This window comes from Macrobrachium nipponense, chromosome 17 (genome assembly GCF_015104395.2).
Source record: "Macrobrachium nipponense isolate FS-2020 chromosome 17, ASM1510439v2, whole genome shotgun sequence".
NCBI classification, from domain to species: Eukaryota; Metazoa; Arthropoda; class Malacostraca; order Decapoda; family Palaemonidae; genus Macrobrachium; species Macrobrachium nipponense.
In genome coordinates, this window is record NC_087210.1 from 34231947 (window position 1) to 34252856 (window position 20910).

The 20910-nt window shown below is 43.5% G+C and overlaps 1 protein-coding gene across 1 annotated transcript in view; it reads right to left on the reverse strand.

Annotated features, from left to right (window-relative positions):
* LOC135196177 (tRNA dimethylallyltransferase-like) overlaps positions 1 to 20910 on the reverse strand; it is a 204739-nt gene that overhangs the window by 140107 nt on the left and 43722 nt on the right. The window contains exon 4 of the mRNA XM_064222761.1: positions 71 to 209. Within this exon, the coding sequence (XP_064078831.1) occupies positions 71 to 209 (139 nt within the window). The remainder of the gene's footprint in view (positions 1 to 70; positions 210 to 20910) is intronic.

Sequence of the window (20910 nt, forward strand, 5' to 3'; positions counted from 1 at the left end):
CCATGAAAAAACTTTGTACGTATTGCACTTGGCAACAAGAAAAAATGACTACACAAAAACCGACATTTACCTGTTGGCACGTAATCCACAAAATAGCTGTATTCTGAAATCTAAGAGCACCCCCCAGCTGACTTCCCCCAACTTGTTGCCTTTGCTCTTTCAAAACTTCACTATGTTGTCGACCTGTCTGCTCCCACACTTGCAAGGATCTGAAATATATATATATAAAGGTGTGGACAGCTTTCAAAATATTCTTTTAACTAGCTTAAACACAGGAAAATATAGGTACTGAATATAAGATACTAGTTGCATGGATTTTGATTCCGCCTAGAGACCAAGAGACAAATCGGTTGTGCTTGTCTTAAAAAAAAGGGCAAGCATGATAAATCTATTTTTACCTTTTAATTTTTTGTATGCTTAAGACCAGACTCAAAAATGTCTACCTTTAAGTGTAGTCTCTATTTTCAAATAAAATTTTTAGTAATATTCTCTAACAAACAACGAAAAACAAAAACACTTATGGACATAGGTACTACAGCAAGTTTTATTCAAAAAGTGGTGAGTGAGAGTAGATGCTTCTCTATTTCAATTTCAGTAACTGCTGGTAATTCAACAATTTGAGCTAGAAAAAGATGTCATCCCCCTATCAAGCTGACAAAACACTCATTGTTAGATAAATGTCATTTGGAACTCAATCCATTAACCTCACTGGTGGTGGTGTAGAGAGACCTTACGAGCTGGTTTCAAAAATGCTGTGGAATGTATTTTATCATCTGAATTGTCAAGCCCTTCCTCAGTTCACAGAGCACATGCCATATACTATAGCTGTGAAAAATGCATTGGTAGGAGGGCTGCCTTGCTCTTAATGTTAGCACCATTCTTTAAAGCATAACCCACCTTCACAAGGCATAGCATTTCAGACAAAATGTATAATCTACGTTTGTCTGATTAGCAAAGGTGACTAAGGACTATGGGGGAGAGATCCCAAATTACAGGATAAGTTTCAGAAATTGACAAAATGTGTGTTAGGAGTTGCCATCTTGGAGGACTTTTGGTACCTAAGAACACATGTAATGGAAACAATCGATAAACAGGCAAACTGATACATGAGAGTACATATAAATGAAATGGAGTATGACAGGAACCATCATCAGTAATATTTGAACAGGCTATGACCCCATTAAAAAAAAATTTTTTCTAATGGCAATTCATATATATAATATATAGTATACAGTAAACCACTCATATTCGTGGATTCATGTATTCGCGGATTTCTCTCTTGAACATATACCCCCCTTATTTGTGGAAAATTCACCTAATCGCTGTATTTTTCAATGAGAAATATCCACAAATTCTTTTTTTTTTTTAATCAATTTCATCATAAAATGCATTTTTTGTGATAAAGTTATTAAAAATAACCAGGTGTAAATATTCTGAGTGGGTTTTCTTGAGTTTTACCTAACAAAATAGGCAGTTTTAGAGCATTTTTAAAGCGGTTTCAACTATATGCGGGTCACAGTTATTCACAAGGGTGGGTACCTCTCCCCCAGAAGGAGGGGAAACACTGTGTATATATATATGTATGTACATATGAGCTGGTTTCAAAAATGCTGTGGAATGTATTGTATCATCTGAACTGTCAAACCTTTTATCAGTTCACAGAGCACATGCCATATACTGCAGCTGTGAAAAATGCAAAGATAGGAGGGTTGCCTTGCTCTTAATGTTAGCACCATTCTTTAATGCATAACCCACCTTCACAAGGCAGCCATCATCAGTAACATTTTAACAAGTTATGACCCCATTAAATTTTTTTTTTTTTTAATGGCAATTCTTATATATAATTTATATACAGTGAACCACTCACATATTCATGGATTCGTGTACTCGCGGATTTCTCTCTGGAACATGTACCCCTATTATTCAGGGAAAATTCACCTATTTGCCAAATCTTTTTGAGAGAAATATCCACAAATTCCTAGTTATTTTTATCAATTTCATCATAAAATGCATTTTCTGTGATAAAATTATTAAAAATAACCAGATGTAAATATTCTGAGTGGGTTTTTCTTGAGTTCTACCTAACAAAATAGGCTGTTTTCAGAGTTTTTATAAGGGTTTCAACTATTTACAGGTTCTAGCTATTCAGGGGGGGGGGGTACCTATCCCCCACAAATGGGGGGAAACACTGTATGTATGTGTGTATTAGTATATATATATATATATATATATATATATATATATTTATATATAATAAATGAGCTTTGGAAGGTAAAGTAGATGGGTCATTGGGACACTGACACTACATAATCTGCATCAATATAAAAATGATATTTCTAAAATAAAATTAGATTTTGTATATACTTACCCAGTAATTATATAGCTAAGAGTTTCTACTCAACGCAGCCTAAGTTCAAATTTCGCTGGTAGCGCTTCAATGACTCAGTGTAGGTCTACAGTGCCATCCCCCTACGGCAATTCTAGGAACCACTTAGCTAATCATGTCATTCTGTTTTATGCATAATGTGCATCAGTGGGGAGGCGGGTGGGCTCTGATCATATAATTACTGGGTAAGTATATAAAAATCTAATTTCATTATAAAAAATATCATGTTTGTATATGTGACTTACCCAGTACTTATATACCTGATTCCACACTGAATGGAGGTGGGATCATGGACATAGTCTACTCCAAAGCATTAAATCATGTATGAACTTAAAATAGAAAAGTTGCAAGCATTGAAAAAACAAATGCTTGTCATTCCTATCAGTTAAGAGAGCTATGCAGATGAATAGTTACTGCCTCTGGTTGGCGCTCATCTTAACTTGAAAGGGGCGTGGAGGTAGAGCCAAGGGTTGCCTCCTACTTAGGGGAAACTTTGCAGCAAGGAGAATGGTCCTATGGCTAGCAAAGTATGATAGGTGCCCGCCCTTGCCCTGGGGGCAGCACCTCAATAAAACAACCAGAAAACACGCACACCTACACTGAAGTAAAGTCGAGACCCATCCGATGGCTGAGTTACCTGGTAACACATTCCACCTTGGAATGCATTCGCCTTGTAGAGCCATCGAGGGCATGACAGGTACCCACGAGCACCTACATGATAAAGGCAACAAGAGAGAAAGAAACACCCTTGTTCGGTGATAATTCCAATTCTGTGGTGTTGTTGCCAAAACACCAAAATAAAAATCGACAACTCTTGGAAGCCCCGGAAGGCTGTCCTGAATTTCAGGAAATTAAGAGAAGGTACTATTCGTCTCGGTCACACACCAGAAGAATTAATTTACACGCATGTGCCTATTACTCGAACGGTACAACTGATAACAGGCGCTTGTCGCGAGAATATACAAGTATGTATATTATTCATAGGCTCCTGTTGACCGAGCGTCAGCCTAATTCTTCTTCATTTTGAAGAGAAAAAGAATAAGGACTGGAAGCAGACCTCCTTCACTCTAATGAAGAGAGCGAAGGTGAAGCTATCCCACAGGAAAGCTTCTATGGCGATAACAAGACATGGCAGGAAAGCTTCTATGGCGATAACAAGACATGGAAGAGGGCTAGTTCATACCGAACTGGTTGTTCCCAAAATGGAAACACTGACTGAAAAGATCCTAAGATTGAACCAAGAACATACGCTCTTACATCCAAACTCTGGGGATAGTAATCCGTAGATTCCTCTTATTCAGGATGACTGTTCTTGTCCACTCTTCTCGGAACTAGAGGGAGTGGGTGATAACGCACGTGATCAACTTGTGGTGAAGATAGCAATCGAAAGACTTAGGAAAACTTATTCGCCTAAGCTAAAAAAATGCTTCCTGAAGGGAGAGCAGAGGTTTTCACCCACCAAGTGGAGCATTCTCTTCCTACAACTGGTTTGATAAATGAATGCGAGAGAGAATAGAGTAAAATTGACTGTGCCAAAAGATGAGAACTTGCTACTTCTCACCACGCATCTGTCTTCGTGATTGAAACTTCACGATGAGGACTACATGAAAAACTTTCTTTTTTGTCTCTTGTGATGTCCTGTTCAAATGGTGGGTAACGAAAGGTCACCTAGTGTAGACAAAAGTGAACGAGGAGACTGTTGTCGGGCATCCACTAGGAAGCGCCAGACTACCAACACTTTGTTGCCAGGTGAGGCATGGAAAAACGCCGAGTGAGCTGAAGCAAGGAAATGGACGCCTCCAATGGCGCAGAGCTAGAGCGCCTGGATCGGGAACTGGTGCCCGACAAAATACGCCTGTACGAGAAAGATTCGAGCGGCTAGGAGCCAATACCTGGTGCTCATCATGAGAATCGGTACTAATTCTTCTTCACTTTAGAGAGAAAAAGAATAAGGACTGGAAGCAGACCTCCTTCAATCTAATGAAGAGAGCGAAGGTGAAGCTATCCCACAGGAAAGCTTCTATGGCAATAACAAGACATGGAAGAGGGCTAGTTCATACCGAACTGGTTGTTCCCAAAACGGAAACACTGACTGAAAAGATCCTAAGATTGAACCAAGAACATAGGCTCTTCCATCCAAACTCTGGGGATAGTAATCCGTAGATTCCTCTTATTCAGGATGACTGTTCTTGTCCACTCTTCTCGGAACTAGAGGGAGTGGGCGATAACGCACGTGATCAACTTGTGGTGAAGATAACAATCGAAAGACTTAGGAAAACTTATTCACCTAAGCTAAAAAAAGTGCTTCCTGAAGGGAGAGCAGAGGTTTTCACCCACCAAGTGGAGCATTCTCTTCCTACAACTGGTTTGATAATGGGAATGCGAGAGAGAATAGAGTAAAATTGACTGTGCCAAAAGATGAGAACTTGCTACTTCTCACCACACATCTGTCTTCATGGCTGAAACTTCACGATGACTACATGAAAAACTTTTTTGTCTCTTGTGATGTCCTGTTCAAGTGGTGGCTAACAAAAGGTCACCTAGTGTAGACAAAAGGAAGCGCCAGACTACCAAAAGCCGTTGCCAGGGGAGGCATGGAAAAACGCAGAGCGAGCTGAAGCAAGGAAATGGATGCCTCCAATGGCGCAGAGCTAGAGCTCCTGGACGGCGAGCTGGTGGTCGAGAAAATACGCCTGTATGAGGAAGATTCGAGCGGCTAGGAGTCAATACCTGGTGCTCATCATAAGAATCGGTACTATTCTGATGAGTGTCTGGGATAAAAGTATTGAGAAGACTCATATATATACCAATGCAGGAGCAGAGCTCTAATCCACTTCTTCTGTGAACTACAAGTCGGTATCTGTACCTACCTGTAAGCGCATGCAAAGGCGTGCGAGTCGACACACTAGCTGCTGTTACGGATCAGGATCCGCTCAGGTTCTTTATTACAATAAAAAAAAATAAGGATTCAGCACTAACAATTGAAACACGGAATACAAATAGTAATCTATTAGAAAGAAACTCAATCAGAACAAAAGTTTACTTACAAGCTTATTCACAAAGATAAATACAGAATGGTTTCTCCTATTTACAAAACAAAATTAAATCTGACTATACGTGAAAAGGGAGAACAGTGCGGTAATGAAATACTTGCTGGTCATTAAAACAGCTGGTGAGATCGGTGCTTGATAAAATGGTTTTACGAGGAGACAGTAAAAACTTCAGATGGGCTTCTCCTTATCTTTACACTGCAGGAATGAATGACAGGATTGAAACTTGAAGGGCAGGTTACTACTCAAAACCACTTGCAGACATTTCTTCTCTGAAAGAGTTTACTCATCGTCGGGATCTCTCTCTCTCTCTCTCTCTCTCTCTCTCTCTCTCTCTCGACTACGAACTTTCTTTTCATGTTTCTGTTCCGTTCCTACTCACTCGTGCGTCCTCTACCCTCTCTTATCCTTCATCTTTTCCTTCTTTTCTTCTCTGATCCTTTTCATTTCCTCAGTCCTAAATACATTTATCTCAAGGCAGGGCTGAAAGGGCGGAGCTAACCAGTGAAGGTTTTCACCCCCTCTAAGGAACTTTTCAGAAGACTCTGGATGAAATGTTATGTCATATCCAAAGTGTTGTGTTGCTAGAGGCAACTGCGTGCTGAGTTCCACAAAACAACAGAGTATTCTTGAACAATCATGAGAACAGACACCCCAAAACACGTGCAGGAATACCTCCTTGCTGCAGACCTACTCGAAAAAGATACATTTTCCTCTCCTTTAAAATATGTTTCTTCACTATGAAGCGACTACCGTGACAGCTGTGAATACCTGGAGAAGACTAGCCATCGGAAGCTAAAGGTCGCTGACGATGCTTCCAACATCTAAGTGCTAACACAAGGCGGTCAAGATTAGTTCTAATTGTTGTGCTTGTTATTTCCTAACATAATTAAGTCAAATAAGTAACCTAAGTGCTAGCACAGGGTGTTCACAATTAGTACTAATTAGGTAAAATAAGTAACCTTTCTTTAATTCAATGACTACTGATGACCAGTTAAAAAAAAAAAAGTCATGACTAATCCTCTTTGAAGGCTATGAATGCGTTCCTGTGGTTGTAACACTACCGACATCCGGTGATATAACCAAAAAGTAAGAACATGCTGCTGTAAGCACTCAACATTTTGTCGAGCATGGCAGAAAACAGAATGACGTGATTAGCTAAGTCGTTCCTAGCACTGCCGTAGGGTGACAGCATTGTAGACCTACACTGAGCCATTGAAGCCCTACCCGCAAAATTTGAACTTAGGCTGCCATCAAGTAGAAACTCTTGGCTATAAAATTACTGGGTAAGTCACATATACAAAATGACATTTTTATGATAAAATAGTTTTAATTATACTTACCCAGAAATGATATAACTAAGAGTTTCACTTGCCAGCAGTTAAAATCCAAAATTTATAGGTTGCGCTTACTATCTATTTGCCTTGGTTAGGTACAGTGCCCTGTCCACTTTTGGGGCAAGAGAGAGGAACAACAAGGCAAAGACCTCAGTTTGTTTATGCTTGTCCACAGGAATCAATGCTAGGGGACGGAGGGTGGGCTCCGATTACATAATTACAGTGGGGCATCAATTACTCACGGATCAGCAATCACGGAATCAGCCATTCATAGGTTTTTTCTTGGACCGCTTCTCATGCTATGTCATTGGTAAGAATCACAGCATCGTGGAACAAAAGTTTTGTGTAGTATGCGATGTTTATCGGTAGGCTAAGCCTCGGCCGCGGTCCGATAATCACTAACATACATGAAACAACTCACATTATGATATTAACCCTTAAATGCCGATTGGACGTATTATATGTCAACTAAAACTCTGTGTCGTGTGCTTAATTGACGTACGATATGTTGACTAAAATTTTTTTTAAATATTTGCGGAAAAATAGTTATAGGCCTACTTTGCAAAAAATTTGAAATCATGCGCCTTAAGGGATGCTGGGAGTTCATGGATCAAGCTGTTGTTTTGTTTACAAGCATTATCCAGCCGCGCATGCGTGAATTGTGTTCTTCTCGCACCAGCAAGCATCAGCGATGCGTTGTCTGAGAGCGATATCCTGCTGCATTCGTGTTTTGCCAAACTTTTGCGAGTGTTAAAGTACTTGTAGCAATACAAGACGTAAGTAGAGATGTCACAACGTTGTTGGGAGCTCGAAATACACAATTTTATAAATGTTCATGCTCTTATGTGTAAAATGTGTATGAAAATACATCACGTATAGGGTATTTTTATTTTTGTACATAAATATGATACAAATTAAGGCAGCTTTTGTAACTAACCTCCACGTTGTCAGAGGTTGTTTTTCCATGTTCGTTCTTGTCCGCCACTGTTCCGAAAAATGCATGGTGTTATTTTATTATTTATGCATCTTTTCCATAAATCCTTTAAAAAGTTATACATTACTTCACTGTATCCAATAATATTGCATGTATTCTCATATTATTGTATTATAAAATACTACAGCAAATCTAAGCTAGTATTCCGTGGAGCAGCCAATGTTTTGGTTTCAAATCAGCTGATGGTGAACACAAGTTTGTTTCGCCATATTTAACGCAATTTTGAGCAAATTTGCTTGCTTTTAGTTGGTATAAATGAATATCTAGATACTTGACTTATATGAGAAAAGGTTATCTTTCCTTATACGACATGTTTTTAGGTGGAAATATGAATTGAATATGTCTCGTGATTGTGAACTTTTTTTTTTCCGTTAATGGATTACGTTGGCGGCATGTTTATTGGGTAAAAAAATTATGTGATTCCGTTCGCAAATTTCCTTTAATCATCGTAATACGAACTTTATGTTATTCATCTTATATCGGCGTGAAACCAACAGTAAAATGTGTTCTTTCAAGCCCAGTAGTTTTGATTAAATTATTTTATCAATTTTATCTAAGCTTGTGTTTGATGGCATACCTTTACTGGAGTTTTATCCTTGTTGCCGATGCACGATAATAGCCATTACCAGCTTGAACAGTTCTCTCAACTTCAGTTATAACTAGGTTTAAATTTAACAGTATGTTTCCCGATTGATCTTTGATCTATAGCAAATAAAGTTATTACATTAAGATGTCTCAGTTCTATTCTACATAACGTCATCTATAACAACTACGGTAATAGTGTACTATAGTACGATGATTGAAATACAAGCCAAATGGATGTTATCGAATTCGGTTGTACTTAGAAAAAAAAAAGGCGTTTCACGTTCGGTTGTTCATGGCTGTACACGTTTGTGCAATAAGTATAACGTTAAAACCATACTTTCATCATTCTCTTTTGCTGTTTTAGAAATTATGTAACTAGAAGATGGGATAAAGTTAGGCTATTGTAATTTGGTCTCTCATAAAATCGGATTATCATAAGATGAATTATTGTAACTTGAACACTACACAGCTACCTGTACACTGTATAAAACCTTATTATATCTTTACATACTCTAGACACCCAAAGGATTAAAGCTAGGCTTTTTTCACTACAATATTTATAATACTATAATGTACTGAATGTACTGTACAGTAAATTCTATAGATCTATACTGCATAAATATAATTTTACTTATTGCACCATCGCGGGATTAAGGAGCCGTTTGGCTGGTCTAGGGTGCTGTTAACTGTTCTAGAATTTTGAAAGAAGGTGCTGCTGCTAACCGAGGGCAGCCTGTATATATATAAAGGTATAGGCCACGAAGGTAGAATAAACAAAAGTTTCTGCAAGATCTTTCAACGTTCAATGTCCTTTACTCAGCAGATAAACTAACTTACATGAGGAATTGACAGTACAGGAAAGCTTGTATAACTGACAGATAGGGATTATAAGGAGATTAGTACTACCTAGAAAGAGTAACCTTTCCAAACAAGCCTAAACATGGGTACAATTTAAAAAACAAAAAGATTAAGTCAATCTGCTCGGAGACAAGGACATGACAATTAAAAGGATAATATAGGGTGACAGCTATTCAGAACTTTGGTAAACAAAAACTTATTCACGATACATATTAAACATACATATACAACGAAGATATCTCTAAGGCAACTAATATGTAGCTGCTGAGGCTGATGAAGTAACATTCAGGCTGCTAATGACTAATATCATGCATGGGGAACAACATGAATAAAACTCTCAAACTTTGATATAAATTCAAACAGTCGTGGTAAATGAGAGACAATTTAATCAAAACTATTGGAATGAAAGAGCTCATTTACTGTTGTTTTCACACCGACACGATAAATAATGTAAAGCTCGTAATACCAATGAAAACGAGTGAAAACAAACTGAATCGCTGAATTTACGCAATCTATTTACGAGATAAATGATATTGTTATGATACAATAAAGTTTTGTACATACTTACCTGGCAGATATATACAATTATAGTGCCCACCCAGCCTCCCCTCAGGAGACAGGTGGGAGAGAAAATCTGCTTAGAAAACAGGAATGGTTCCTAGTCCTGCCACCCAGTGGCAGGGCGGTAGATCACCTAACCTACCTGTGAGCGTGTGCCGCGAAATTTGATTTTCTGTCGGGGACGATGGAGTCTATAGCTAAGTATATATCTGCCAGGTAAGTATGTACAAAACTTTATTGTATCATAACAATATCATTTTTGTACATTCAACCTCCCTGTCAGATATATACTTAGCTGATTCACACCATTGGTGGAGGGTAAGAGACAGCTAACTACTGAAATAGACAGGTAAACAACATACGTTGTAGGTATTAAAAACCTTGGTTCCTACCTGATTAAGCGGAAGACTTCGTGGCTACTGCCCAGGAGTCTGCTTCGCCTCAAGAGACTTCAGTGAGGTAGTGACCTCATACTAAGAGTTCTTCTTGTTGGTCTATCGATGGGGTCTTATCCGCTTACTCGATAGAACCGAAGGATTTTGTCAATGGGTGCTAATCCGCTAACATGACAAATAACTTGCCTAATGGCAATAAAGGAGCACAACACCGATCCCGATCACCTGAACCTAACACCCGGGTTAGTACTACGATTGAAAGGAGATATCCCCGATCTCCTTCCAAGCAACCCTAAAAACTCAACACCACAATTAAAAACACAACTAACAGTTAAGGATCAGTATCAGCTCCCTTTCCCAGCACAGAATCCGCAAATACGTACGGACCAAGAGAAAAACATTTCTCATATGTTACCTTGACGTCCTTAAGGTAATGAGAGGCAAACACAGAGTTGCATCTCCAGTAAGTTGCCTCCAGGATGTCTTTCATAGACATGTTTCTATGAAAGGACAAGGATGTAGCAATGGCTCGCACCTCATGAGTCTTTACTCTGAGTAGCCTGAAGGAGTCATCTGGACATTGTTCATGGGCCTCTGATATCACATTTCTCACGAAGAAGGCTAACGCGTTCTTGGACATAGGTCTCTTCGGGTCCCTTACTGCACACCAAAGAATTTGCTGACAGCCCTTGAGCTGTTCCTTCTTATGAAGGTAAAACTTAAGAGCCCTGACTGGGCAGAGGGACCTTTCTATATCTCTCCCCACTAGATTAGAAAGCCCTTTTACCTCAAAGCTCCTGGGCCAGGGCTTGGAAGGGTTTTTGTTCTTAGCCAGAAACAATGTCTGGAAAGAACATACAACTGAGTCTCCCCTAAAGCCCATGCGAGAGTCCAATGCATGGAGTTCGCTAGTTCTTTTTGCAGTAGCGAGAGACAGAAGGAAAATACATTTCCTTGTGATATCTCTGAATGAAGCAAGATGAGGTGGTTCAAATTTGTCTGATGTTAGGAATTTTAGAACCACATCAAGATTCCAACTAGGAGTCCGAGGAGCTCTAGACTTGGAAGTCTCGAACGACCTAATAAGATCATGTAGATCTTAGTTCTCCGCTATTTCTAGCCCCTTATTCCTAAAACATACTCGGATAACATACTCTTGTACCCCTTGATGGTGGATACAGCTAGCTTCGATTCCTCTCTAAGGAAGAGAAGGAAATCGGCAATGATGGTCACAGAGGTATTGGAGGAGGACAGCTTCTTCGTCCTACACCATCTCCTAAAGACTTCCCACTTCGACTGGTAAACCCGCAGGGTGGAAGTCCTGCGGGCTCTAGCAATAGCGCTGGCAGCCTTTCGCGAAAAGCCTCTCGCTCTGACGAGTCTTTCGATAGTCGAAAGGCAGTCAGGGAGAGAGCGGGGAGGTTTTTGTGAAACCTCTCGAAGTGGGGTTGTTTGAGCAGATCTGTCCTGTACGGAAGAGATCTGGGGAAGTCCACCATCCATTCCAGTACCTCTGTGAACCAATCTTGAGCGGGGCAAAAGGGGGTGATGAGTGTTAATCTCGTTCCCTTTGACGCGACGAACTTTCTTAGCACTTACCCCAGGAGTTTGAATGGAGGAAAGGCGTAGGCATCTATGCCCGACCAATCTAGGAGAAGGGCATCTATCGCAATTGCTCTGGGATCTTCTACCAGTGAGCAGAAGTTGTCGATTCTTTTTGAGAGGAACGTGGCGAACAGGTCGATTTGAGGTCTTCCCCAAAGGGACCAGAGACTTTGACAGACTTCTGAGTGGAGGGTCCACTCTGTGTGAAGGACCTGGTTCTGCCTGCTCAGTCCGTCTGCTCGAACGCTCTTCGTTCCTTGAATGAACCTCGTAAGGAGCACAATGCCCCGTTATTCTGCCCAGATCAACAGGTTTCTTGCCAGTTCGTAGAGGGAGAAAGAGTGGGTCCCCCCTTATTTTCGAATATAGGCCAGAGCCGTGGTGTTGTCCGAATTGACTTGGACCACCACGCCTCTGACCTCTGATTCGAAGAACTTTAGGGCAAGGTGTATTGCCAAAAGTTCTTTTGAGTTTATGTGCCAGGACACCTGTTCCCTTGTCCAGGTGCCTGACACTTCCTTCGATCCCAAAGTTGCTCCCCATCCCGACTCCGATGCGTCGGAGAACAACATTCGGAGTGGGTTCTGAATGGCCAGTGACAATCCCTCGTTCCTCAAGAGAGGGGTCAACCACCAAGTCAGGTGATGTTTGACGTCCAGGGGAATCAAGATTACGTCTGACAGCTGTCCTGTCTTCCACTTCCAAACTCTTTTCAGGAAGAATTGAAGAGGACGAAGGTGAAGCCTCCCTTGGGAAAAGAACTGCTCTAGTGAGGAAAGAGTCCCCAGAAGGGTCAGCCATTCCCTCACCGAGCATTGTTCTTTCCCTAAGAAGGTTGAGACTTCTTGAAAGCCTCGTACAAGCCTTTCTAGTGAGGGAAAACTTGAAAACCCCGAGAATCCATCTGAATCCCCAGATAGACCAGATTCTGGCTGGGGATCATCTGGGACTTCTCGAGGTTGACGAGCAATCCTAGAGACCGTATGAGGTCTAGAGTAGATGCCAAGTCCTCCCAACACTCGCTTTTCGACTTGGCCCTGATTAGCCAATCGTCCAAGTAGAGGGATATACTGATTCCCTTCAGATGAAGCCAAAGAGCTACGTTCCTCATCAGGGTTGTGAAGACTTGAGGAGCCGTAGACAGGCCGAAGCACAGAGCCCTGAATTGGAAGATCCTGCCCTGGACCATAAAACGAAGATATTTCCTTGACGCAGGATGAATGGGCACGTGGAAATATACGTCTTGTAGATCCAGAGAGACCATCCAATCTCCTGGACGCAGAGCCGAAAGAACCGAGGCGGTTGTTTCCATGGAGAATTTAGTTTTCTCTTATGAATCTGTTCAGGGCGCTTACATCCAGCACCGGTCTCCACCCCCCTGATGCCTTCTGAACAAGGAAAAGGCTATTGTAAAAGCCTAGGGAGTGGGGATCCTGTACTATTTCGATGGCCTCTTTGGTCCACATTTGATCCACTAGATCCAGGAGCGTTGTTCTTATGGCAGGGTCCCTGTACCTCGCGGACAGTTCCCTCGGAGTCGAAGTAAGGGGAGGACTGTCCCTGAAGGGGATTAGATATCCCTTCCTCAGAATAGAGAGCGACCAGGGGTCTGCTTCTCTCAAGGCCCAGGCTTCTGCGTACTCCAGGAGCCTGGCGCCTACTGGTGGTTGGAGGACTTGAAAATCATTTGCCTTTTTTGAAAGGCTGGAAGGCTGATCTTCCTCGTTTCTCAGAGCCTCTTCTTCTCGAGGGGGGACGAGTAGAAGGGCCTCCTCGAAAGGGGGGCTGAGGTGGGCGAGGTTGTTCCTTCACGAGAGGAACAGCAGGTCGATTCTTCTTGGCCGACTGTGCCAGAAGATCCTGAGTCGCCTTCTCAGTCAGCGAGTGGGAAATATCTCTCACTAACTGAGAAGGGAACAGCTGGTCGGACAATGGAGCATACAGAAGTGAAGATCTCTGGACAGGGGAGACGGCTTTAGCCAAAAAAGAACTAAAGACTGATCTCTTCTTGAGAATGCCAGTCCCAAAGAGGGAGGCAACCTCACTCGAGCCATCTTGGACTGCCTTATCTACACATGATAAAATACTGTGAAGAATCTCGGGACTGAGGAAATCAGGGTCCTGGGTTTTCTTAGCCAAAACCCCAAGGGACCAGTCCAGGAAGCTGAAAACTTCTAACACATGGAACAGTCCCTTGAGGAGATGGTCCAGTTCCGAAATCCCCCATAACGCTTTGGCAGAGGACAAGGTGTGTCTTCTCGAGGAGTCCACTAGACTCGAGAAGTCAGCTTCTGCGGACGAAGGGAGAACCAGTCCCATGTTCTCCCCCATCTCGTACCAGATGCCTCTCCTCCCTTAAAGTCTGGAGGGGGGGCATGCGAAACAAGTCTTTCCTGCTTCTCTCTTCAAGGAAAGCCAGGATCCAAGAGACTGAAGGGCCTTCTTCATTGATATGGTCAGGCGCATCTTTAAGAAGGAAGAGGACTTAGCGGCCTTAGTGCTTGAGAAGAGCGACCATGGAGAAGGGGGAGCTGCAGGAGTGAGTGAGTCCCCGAACTCTTGAAGTAAGAGGCCAGCTAAGGTCTTGTAATCTGAAAGACCCGTATCCACAGGGGGTTCTTCCTCAGACACATCCTCTAAGTCCAGACCTTCTTTGGAGAGAGTAAAGCGCTCTGCTGAAGGAGAACGTTCGGTCCTAGAAGTGAAAACTTCCGCGGTAGTCCTCCGATCTTGCGGAGAGGGGCTTCGAGTCGGAGAAAAACTGAGCGCACGTTTAGTTCCAGGTGAAGAAGACCGTACCTTGGCTGTCTCCTTACGTAAAGGAGGTGTCCTAAAAGAATCAAGAGTCTCTAAGACAACAGGTTTCTTGATATAAACCTCGAGCTTAGAAGGATCAGAGGTACCGTCCTTCCGACATTCAAGAGAAGAGTGACGTTCTGAAGTCGAAAAGTGTCTGCCTGGAGTTAATAACCTGGAATGAGTCCCATTCCTGGGAGGAGTATAGCTCCTGGAAGGAACTTCACGTCTGGAAGGCGTCTCGAGCCTGGTTGGAGCCTCACGCCTGGCTGGTGCCACGATCCTGGCAGGCGCCTCGCGGTTGGAAGGAGCTTCGTGCCTGGTAGAAGCCACTGCTCTGGAAGGAGCCTCGCTCCTGGAAAGAGTCACGTCTCTGGAAAGAACCTCGCGTCTGGCTGGCGTATCATGCCTGAAGGCGAAGTGTTCTTGGAAGGATCTACGATCCTGGAAGGAGCCTGGCGCCATGCTGGCGCCTCGCGGCTGGAAGGAGCCTCGCGCCAGCCAGGCACGAGGCTCCTTCCAGCCGTGAGGCCTGGCCGGCGCGCCTGACTGGCGCCAAGAGCCTGACTGGGGAACTTGCTGCCGAGAACCTGACTGGCGCCTCGCGCCTGGCTGGCGCATCACTCTTGTCTGGCGCACCTTGCAAAGGTAAAGCCTCGTTTCCGGAAGTGGAAACACGGCTGTGAAGAGCCGAGCGGCTGGACAGAGGATCAAGTCTGGTGCGGGGCTTGCGCTTGGACCGATCCTCATGTCTCGTGGCCGCTTCGTGCTCGGAAGCAGAGGAGGGCTCGGTCGCTAAGCGTTCCCGAGCCTCTTGTTTCCTAGCAGAAGAGCACGAAGCAGAGAGATCGTAGGACCTCTTTAGAGAGCGAGCTGGCGAGGGGATCTTGGAGCAAGGGAACTCCATGCAATGAGAGGATCTCTTAATAGGAAGAGACATGTCTTTCCTACGCCGAGGATCCTTTGAAAGCGCCCCTACCAGAGAAGAGATCTGCTCCTGCAAGTTCAGGAGGATCCTGGAGGTAGTATCATCCCTTTCCTTGTCAGAATGAGGGGATGGCGGTCTGGAGGAAGTAGGGGCCTTCCATCCGAACGAGGGCAAAACCAGGGCTCTCTTGGCTCTCTTAGCGCTCTTACTGTCCATCATAGGACCTTCTGAGAAGCGCTCGGGACTAGAATCGAGCGTAGGCGCTTTCCAGCTCCTCTTCATAGGGCGAGACTGCTCGGAAGAGCTCCATCCGCGCCTGGGAGACGATGACTTGGAGGACGAGAAGCACTCACGAAGGACGCTTTTTCGGTAGCGATCCTTGGCAGTCCGAGACGCAACAGATCCTGCCGAGGGGACGCCTGATCGGTGGGGATCCTCCACAACCTCCTTAAGGCTTTTGACATTCCTTCTCCTCTGGGCCTGGGAGCTTGGAAGAGGTCTAGGCCTGGGAGCGTTGCAGAGCCGATCAGACGCACCCTCCACAGCACTGGGGACACTAATATCACTGTCCACTGCACTAATCACAGCACTGTGCTTACCTTCTAACGCTGCCATCTTAAGTTCCATGCTCTTAAGGGCAGCTTTGAGACCTGCAATTTCCGAAGACAAATCTGCAGGTTCTGTAAAGGGAGAAGGGGCTGATACTGAGGGAGAGGGTGTAACTACTATATTAGGGATAGGAGCTACCAAGTTGGAAACCGACTCGTTAGAGCGAGACCTACTTAAGCTTCTGGAGGAAGCTTTCCTGACTCTGTCCCTCTCTAACTTCCTTAAGTAGGTAGTTAGAGACTTCCACTCCTCAACACTCAAATTCTCGCACTCTTTACAGGTGTTAGAAATAGAACATTCATCTTTCTTACATTTCTTACATACAGAGTGAGGGTCAACCGAAGCTTTCGGCAACCTCACCTTACAGCCTTCATTCACACAAGTTCTTATTACATAAGGAGAATCAGACATCTTAAAGAATTAGTCACAACCGAGATCAAGAAACAGTCCACTGTAGCGTATGTCAAACCAACGACCCAATACTTCACCAATTAAGACAATCGAGCAGATCAAAGGCGATGAAAATCGAAAATCCGTCAAGAGGAACCAACAACGTTGTTGATGGTACCGGCGACAGAGAAAATCTGATTAGAAAACGGGAATGGTTCCTAGTCCTGCCACCCAGCGGCAGGGCGGTAGATCACCTGACCTACCTGTAAGCGTGTGCCGCGAAATTTGAATTTCTGTCGGGGACGACGGAGTCTATAGCTAAGTATATATCTGACGGAGGTTGAATGTACAAAAAAAAAAAAAAAAAAAAAAAGAAATTTAGTTCACAATGAGGCATATTAAAGTCAAATTTGAATTAAAATTCATGTTGTACAAGAAAATGACTTTGTTTTTCATAAGTGAAGTATCTAGATATTCATTTATGCTAAATAGGAATAAGCTACGTAGGAACAAGAACATTTGCTGAGAACAAGATTGAACAAGATTGTTATATGTAATAAGGTTGCATCTGGAGTGAAGGAAATTGATTAGTCGGCATCTTTTGCCCACCTAGGCCACACCCCTTTTACAATAGGGCTGTATACTGATAGCAAGCTGTTGTAATGTAATCAGACGCCAACACTGCCTGCTCCGCGCCAGGGGGTGCTGGCAGATCCTACCTTTGAGGCTTGCGGGTCTCCATGACCCCCGGCAGATCTGGAACAGGTAGGGGGACTGAAAAAGAGCGATTAGTATCACTTACACTACTATGACTACCACTATCCTTAGTTTCAGTTAGCTCATTAATTAAATTAGCCAATAAATTTGACATGCTGGATTACAATCTGTCTACTAATTTCCTAACTAGCTCTGACTCATGCTTCCTTATCTGTTGCTTGTGTTTCTACACCTGCCTTACGCTTGCTCTTAGTAACTAGAGATTTCCTATGTTTTAAGTAATCCTCCATTTGTTCTGACGACCAATCTCTACAGTCCTAGGAAAAACTAGGAGTGTAGTCATAATACAATGCCAAGGTCGTAATCCAGAATTCCAAGGCCAAACATATATGTGTGGGGTTGGGCTATAGACCAAAAAGTTCGTGTGTTGCAGGACACATCCTTACAGCACCGCGAACTGAAAACAATTGAGGCTGTCAGCCTCTAGCGACCGGTATTTCTAGCAGTGTTGTCAAAGGGACATCAGACAACTCAGTTGACTAGATTTTACCATCAGTGTTGGTAGCGCTGACAGTTAAAATTACCCATAGTGGGTAAATCTGAGGGGATATAGTTCAGGCTGGTCAGTGAGCAAGCCTAATTCAGGTGTTCAGGGTGTATTGCAATAGTATCAGTTCTGCAACCTTGATTTTGGCCTGGCAAATGCGCCAGAAGCATTTCAGAGCGCATGTTGTGCTGAGTGGTTTTCCCTGTGGAAATGTGCTGCTGTTTCTTGACGACATTTTGGCACGAGTGGTTGAGTGAATGGAGAAGTATTACAGCTTTATGTAGAATTGTTCCCATGCTGTTTAAAAATCCGTTGATTTCATTTTTTTCTCTTTTTTGGGGGACGTATAATGGTAATTGCTTCATAGCAAAGAATTACGAGTTAAAGGAAAGGAAAACGCATCTTCAAGAAGTTCTGCACCACGGAGGCATTCGCGCATGTATTGGAGGCGCCTGTTCTCATGATTGTTCTGGAATTGTCAGGCCACAACGGGCGCCAAAGTGTTGTGAGAAACACCCCGATTTCTGATGCAATACGTCGTCTAGATTTTTCTAAGAAGTTCCGGTAATCTCAGGAGTCTGTGACGTTTGCCGTAGGCCCCGCCCCCAGGATGCCATATAAATGCGACTGACGAAGTAGGAGAAAGCAGAGATCATCAGAGAGTGATAAAAGAAGGAACCCACGAAGGATCAGAGAGGGAAGTCGCGACGTAGACCAAAACTTCAGAGAGGAAACGTTCTGCAAGAGGTTTAGAGAAGTTCTTGCCCTTCGAATATCAAGTATAGACATTATTTTCTGCAATACGGAGTCAAGAAGATGTCTGCAATCGCAGTTCTCCTTTTGTGAAGCCATCGCTTCGAGTCACAAAACTGGCCAGCAAGTATTTGAATTACCTCGCTTCTTCCCCAGTTCACGCATTGTAACCATTCTGCATTTATCTTTGTTAGTAAGCTTGTAAATAAACCTTTGTTGTGTTAGTGTTTCTTTCTATATTCGTATCCCCAGTTTCAACTGTTGGTATTGAATTCTTTTTTGTTTATCATTATATCGAACTTGGAGCGGACCTCTCTCTCGGTCCGTAACAAGGAAGAATGGACTGGTAGTGGATGTTGGGAAAGGACTTCTGTTGAAAGATGAGATTGTAGTAGGAAGAATTAAAAGTAAGGCAGTAAGCATGGCCTAGTTTGTGGGAGCCATTAGTAGAAGTCTGAGTGAGGAGGATGTAGTGAGTTGGATAAGAGTGAGAATGAATTGCTAACAATGGAGGCCATTGAGGAGATGCAGCTGAATTGTTTTGTGATGTGTGAGTTGAGGTGGTGTATTAGAGAGGGAGTTTCTGGGAAAAGATGGCCTTTGTTGTTGAGTAAATGGATGCAGTTTGCTGAGAGGTTTGTGTTGAGTGAAGGCATGGTGTATTTTTCAAGGGAGAAGATGGGAGACTTGATGTATGTTCCAGTGTTCTCAATGAGTGGAGTAGAGGAATGGTGGGACATATGGGGAAGTTTGAGTTGATTGAGTGCATGCAAAAAGCATCTGTTTTTTTCCCCATATTTGAGGAAAATTTGTATGGATGTGGCAGTTACGTGTGAAAATGTCAGAAGGGAAAGTATCAGTTGAGTATGAAAGAACTGTTTGAGTTGGTAGCAATTGATTGTGTAGTTTTGCCGGTGACTGCAAGACGAAATGTAGGAGCGGTTGTTATGTTAGATCATGAGAGTAAGTTTGTAAGTTGTGCAGCTGTGAAGAATATGACTAGTGAGAGTGTTGCAAGAGTAGTCAGTATGGTCTTGTTGCTCGCATGTGTGAGGAAGCCGGTAAGAATGTTGAGTGATAATGGGCCTGAGTTTGATGGTAAACCTTTTTGAGCGAATGTTGAGAGATTGGGGTAACAACTCCATATATGCCAAGTGCAAACGGATTGGCGGAATGAACCATAAACACTCTGAGTGAGATGTTATGAATGTTGACTGATACAGAGAATGAATGGGATTTGTTGTTGAGTGGTAGCGATGTATAATGGGTCAGTACATAAAAGCACAGGTATGCCTCCAAGTGAGTATGTGATGAATTATGAGAGGTATGTGAGAGCGAAACTATATTTGAATGAGGATGAGCAGGATGTGTGGAGACAGGCGCATGAAAGGTTTGAGTTTTCAGAGTAGGTGATAAGATTTTGAAGGAAGTGGTTAAGAAGGGAAGATGGACAGTGAGTAAGATGCATGAGAAGTATGAAGGTCTGTATCTAGTGAAAACAGTTTGGTCCAAAAGATTGAGTTATGTGCTAGAAGACAGGAATGAAGAAGGAAATGTAAAAGTGACAGCAGCATATCATAATCAGTTGAGAAGATGGAGAGAACCACCAAAATACATATTAGAGCATCCCATTAGGACTTGTTGTGAACAAGTCCATGGAGGGGGAGCCCCACCTCCTGATCAACTCGCCCGTTACTGCCAGGTGTAGGGGCCATTCCACTCCTAGGACCTGGCCTTGTCTGCTGAGTCCGTCAGCGATCGTGTTCCCTTTTTCCCCGGAATTGAACCTCGACCTGACATGGGAGATTCCGGCATTCTCCGTCCAGGTTTTTTGACATAAGTAACGACGGTGGCATTGTCGAACATGACTGCCACTCGTTTGTTTCTCAGGCTGATTTCGAAGACTTGGAGCGCTTTGAGGATGACCTGGAACTCCAGGCTGTTGATATGGAGTTCACGCTCCCGTTCCAACCACTCCCCCCCCCTCCCCGCTATTTCTGTCTATAGGTGGGTTCCCCAGCCCTCCCTCAATGCGTCCGTGAATAAGAGCATCTCTGGAGGGACGTCCGCCAGCGGAACTCCCCGCCGGAGGTTTGTGTCATCTAGCCACCAGTGAAGGGCCTCCACCATCGGCTGAGAGGGGGCTACCATCGCCCATGGGTTCCTCCTGTCCGAGGCCCACCCATCCTTCAAGTTCCACTGGACAGGCCTCATCTTAGCCTTCCCTGGGGTACTAGCTTCTCTAGGGAGACGAGGTGGCCTATCAGCCTCTGCCAGCCCTGAGCTGGATATTCGTTCCTCCGATGGGAATGCCCTGGCTCTTACTGTATCTAGATCCATTCCCAAGTACACCATCCTGTTGGTGGGCTCCAGGTGCGACTTCTCCCGGTTCAGGACGA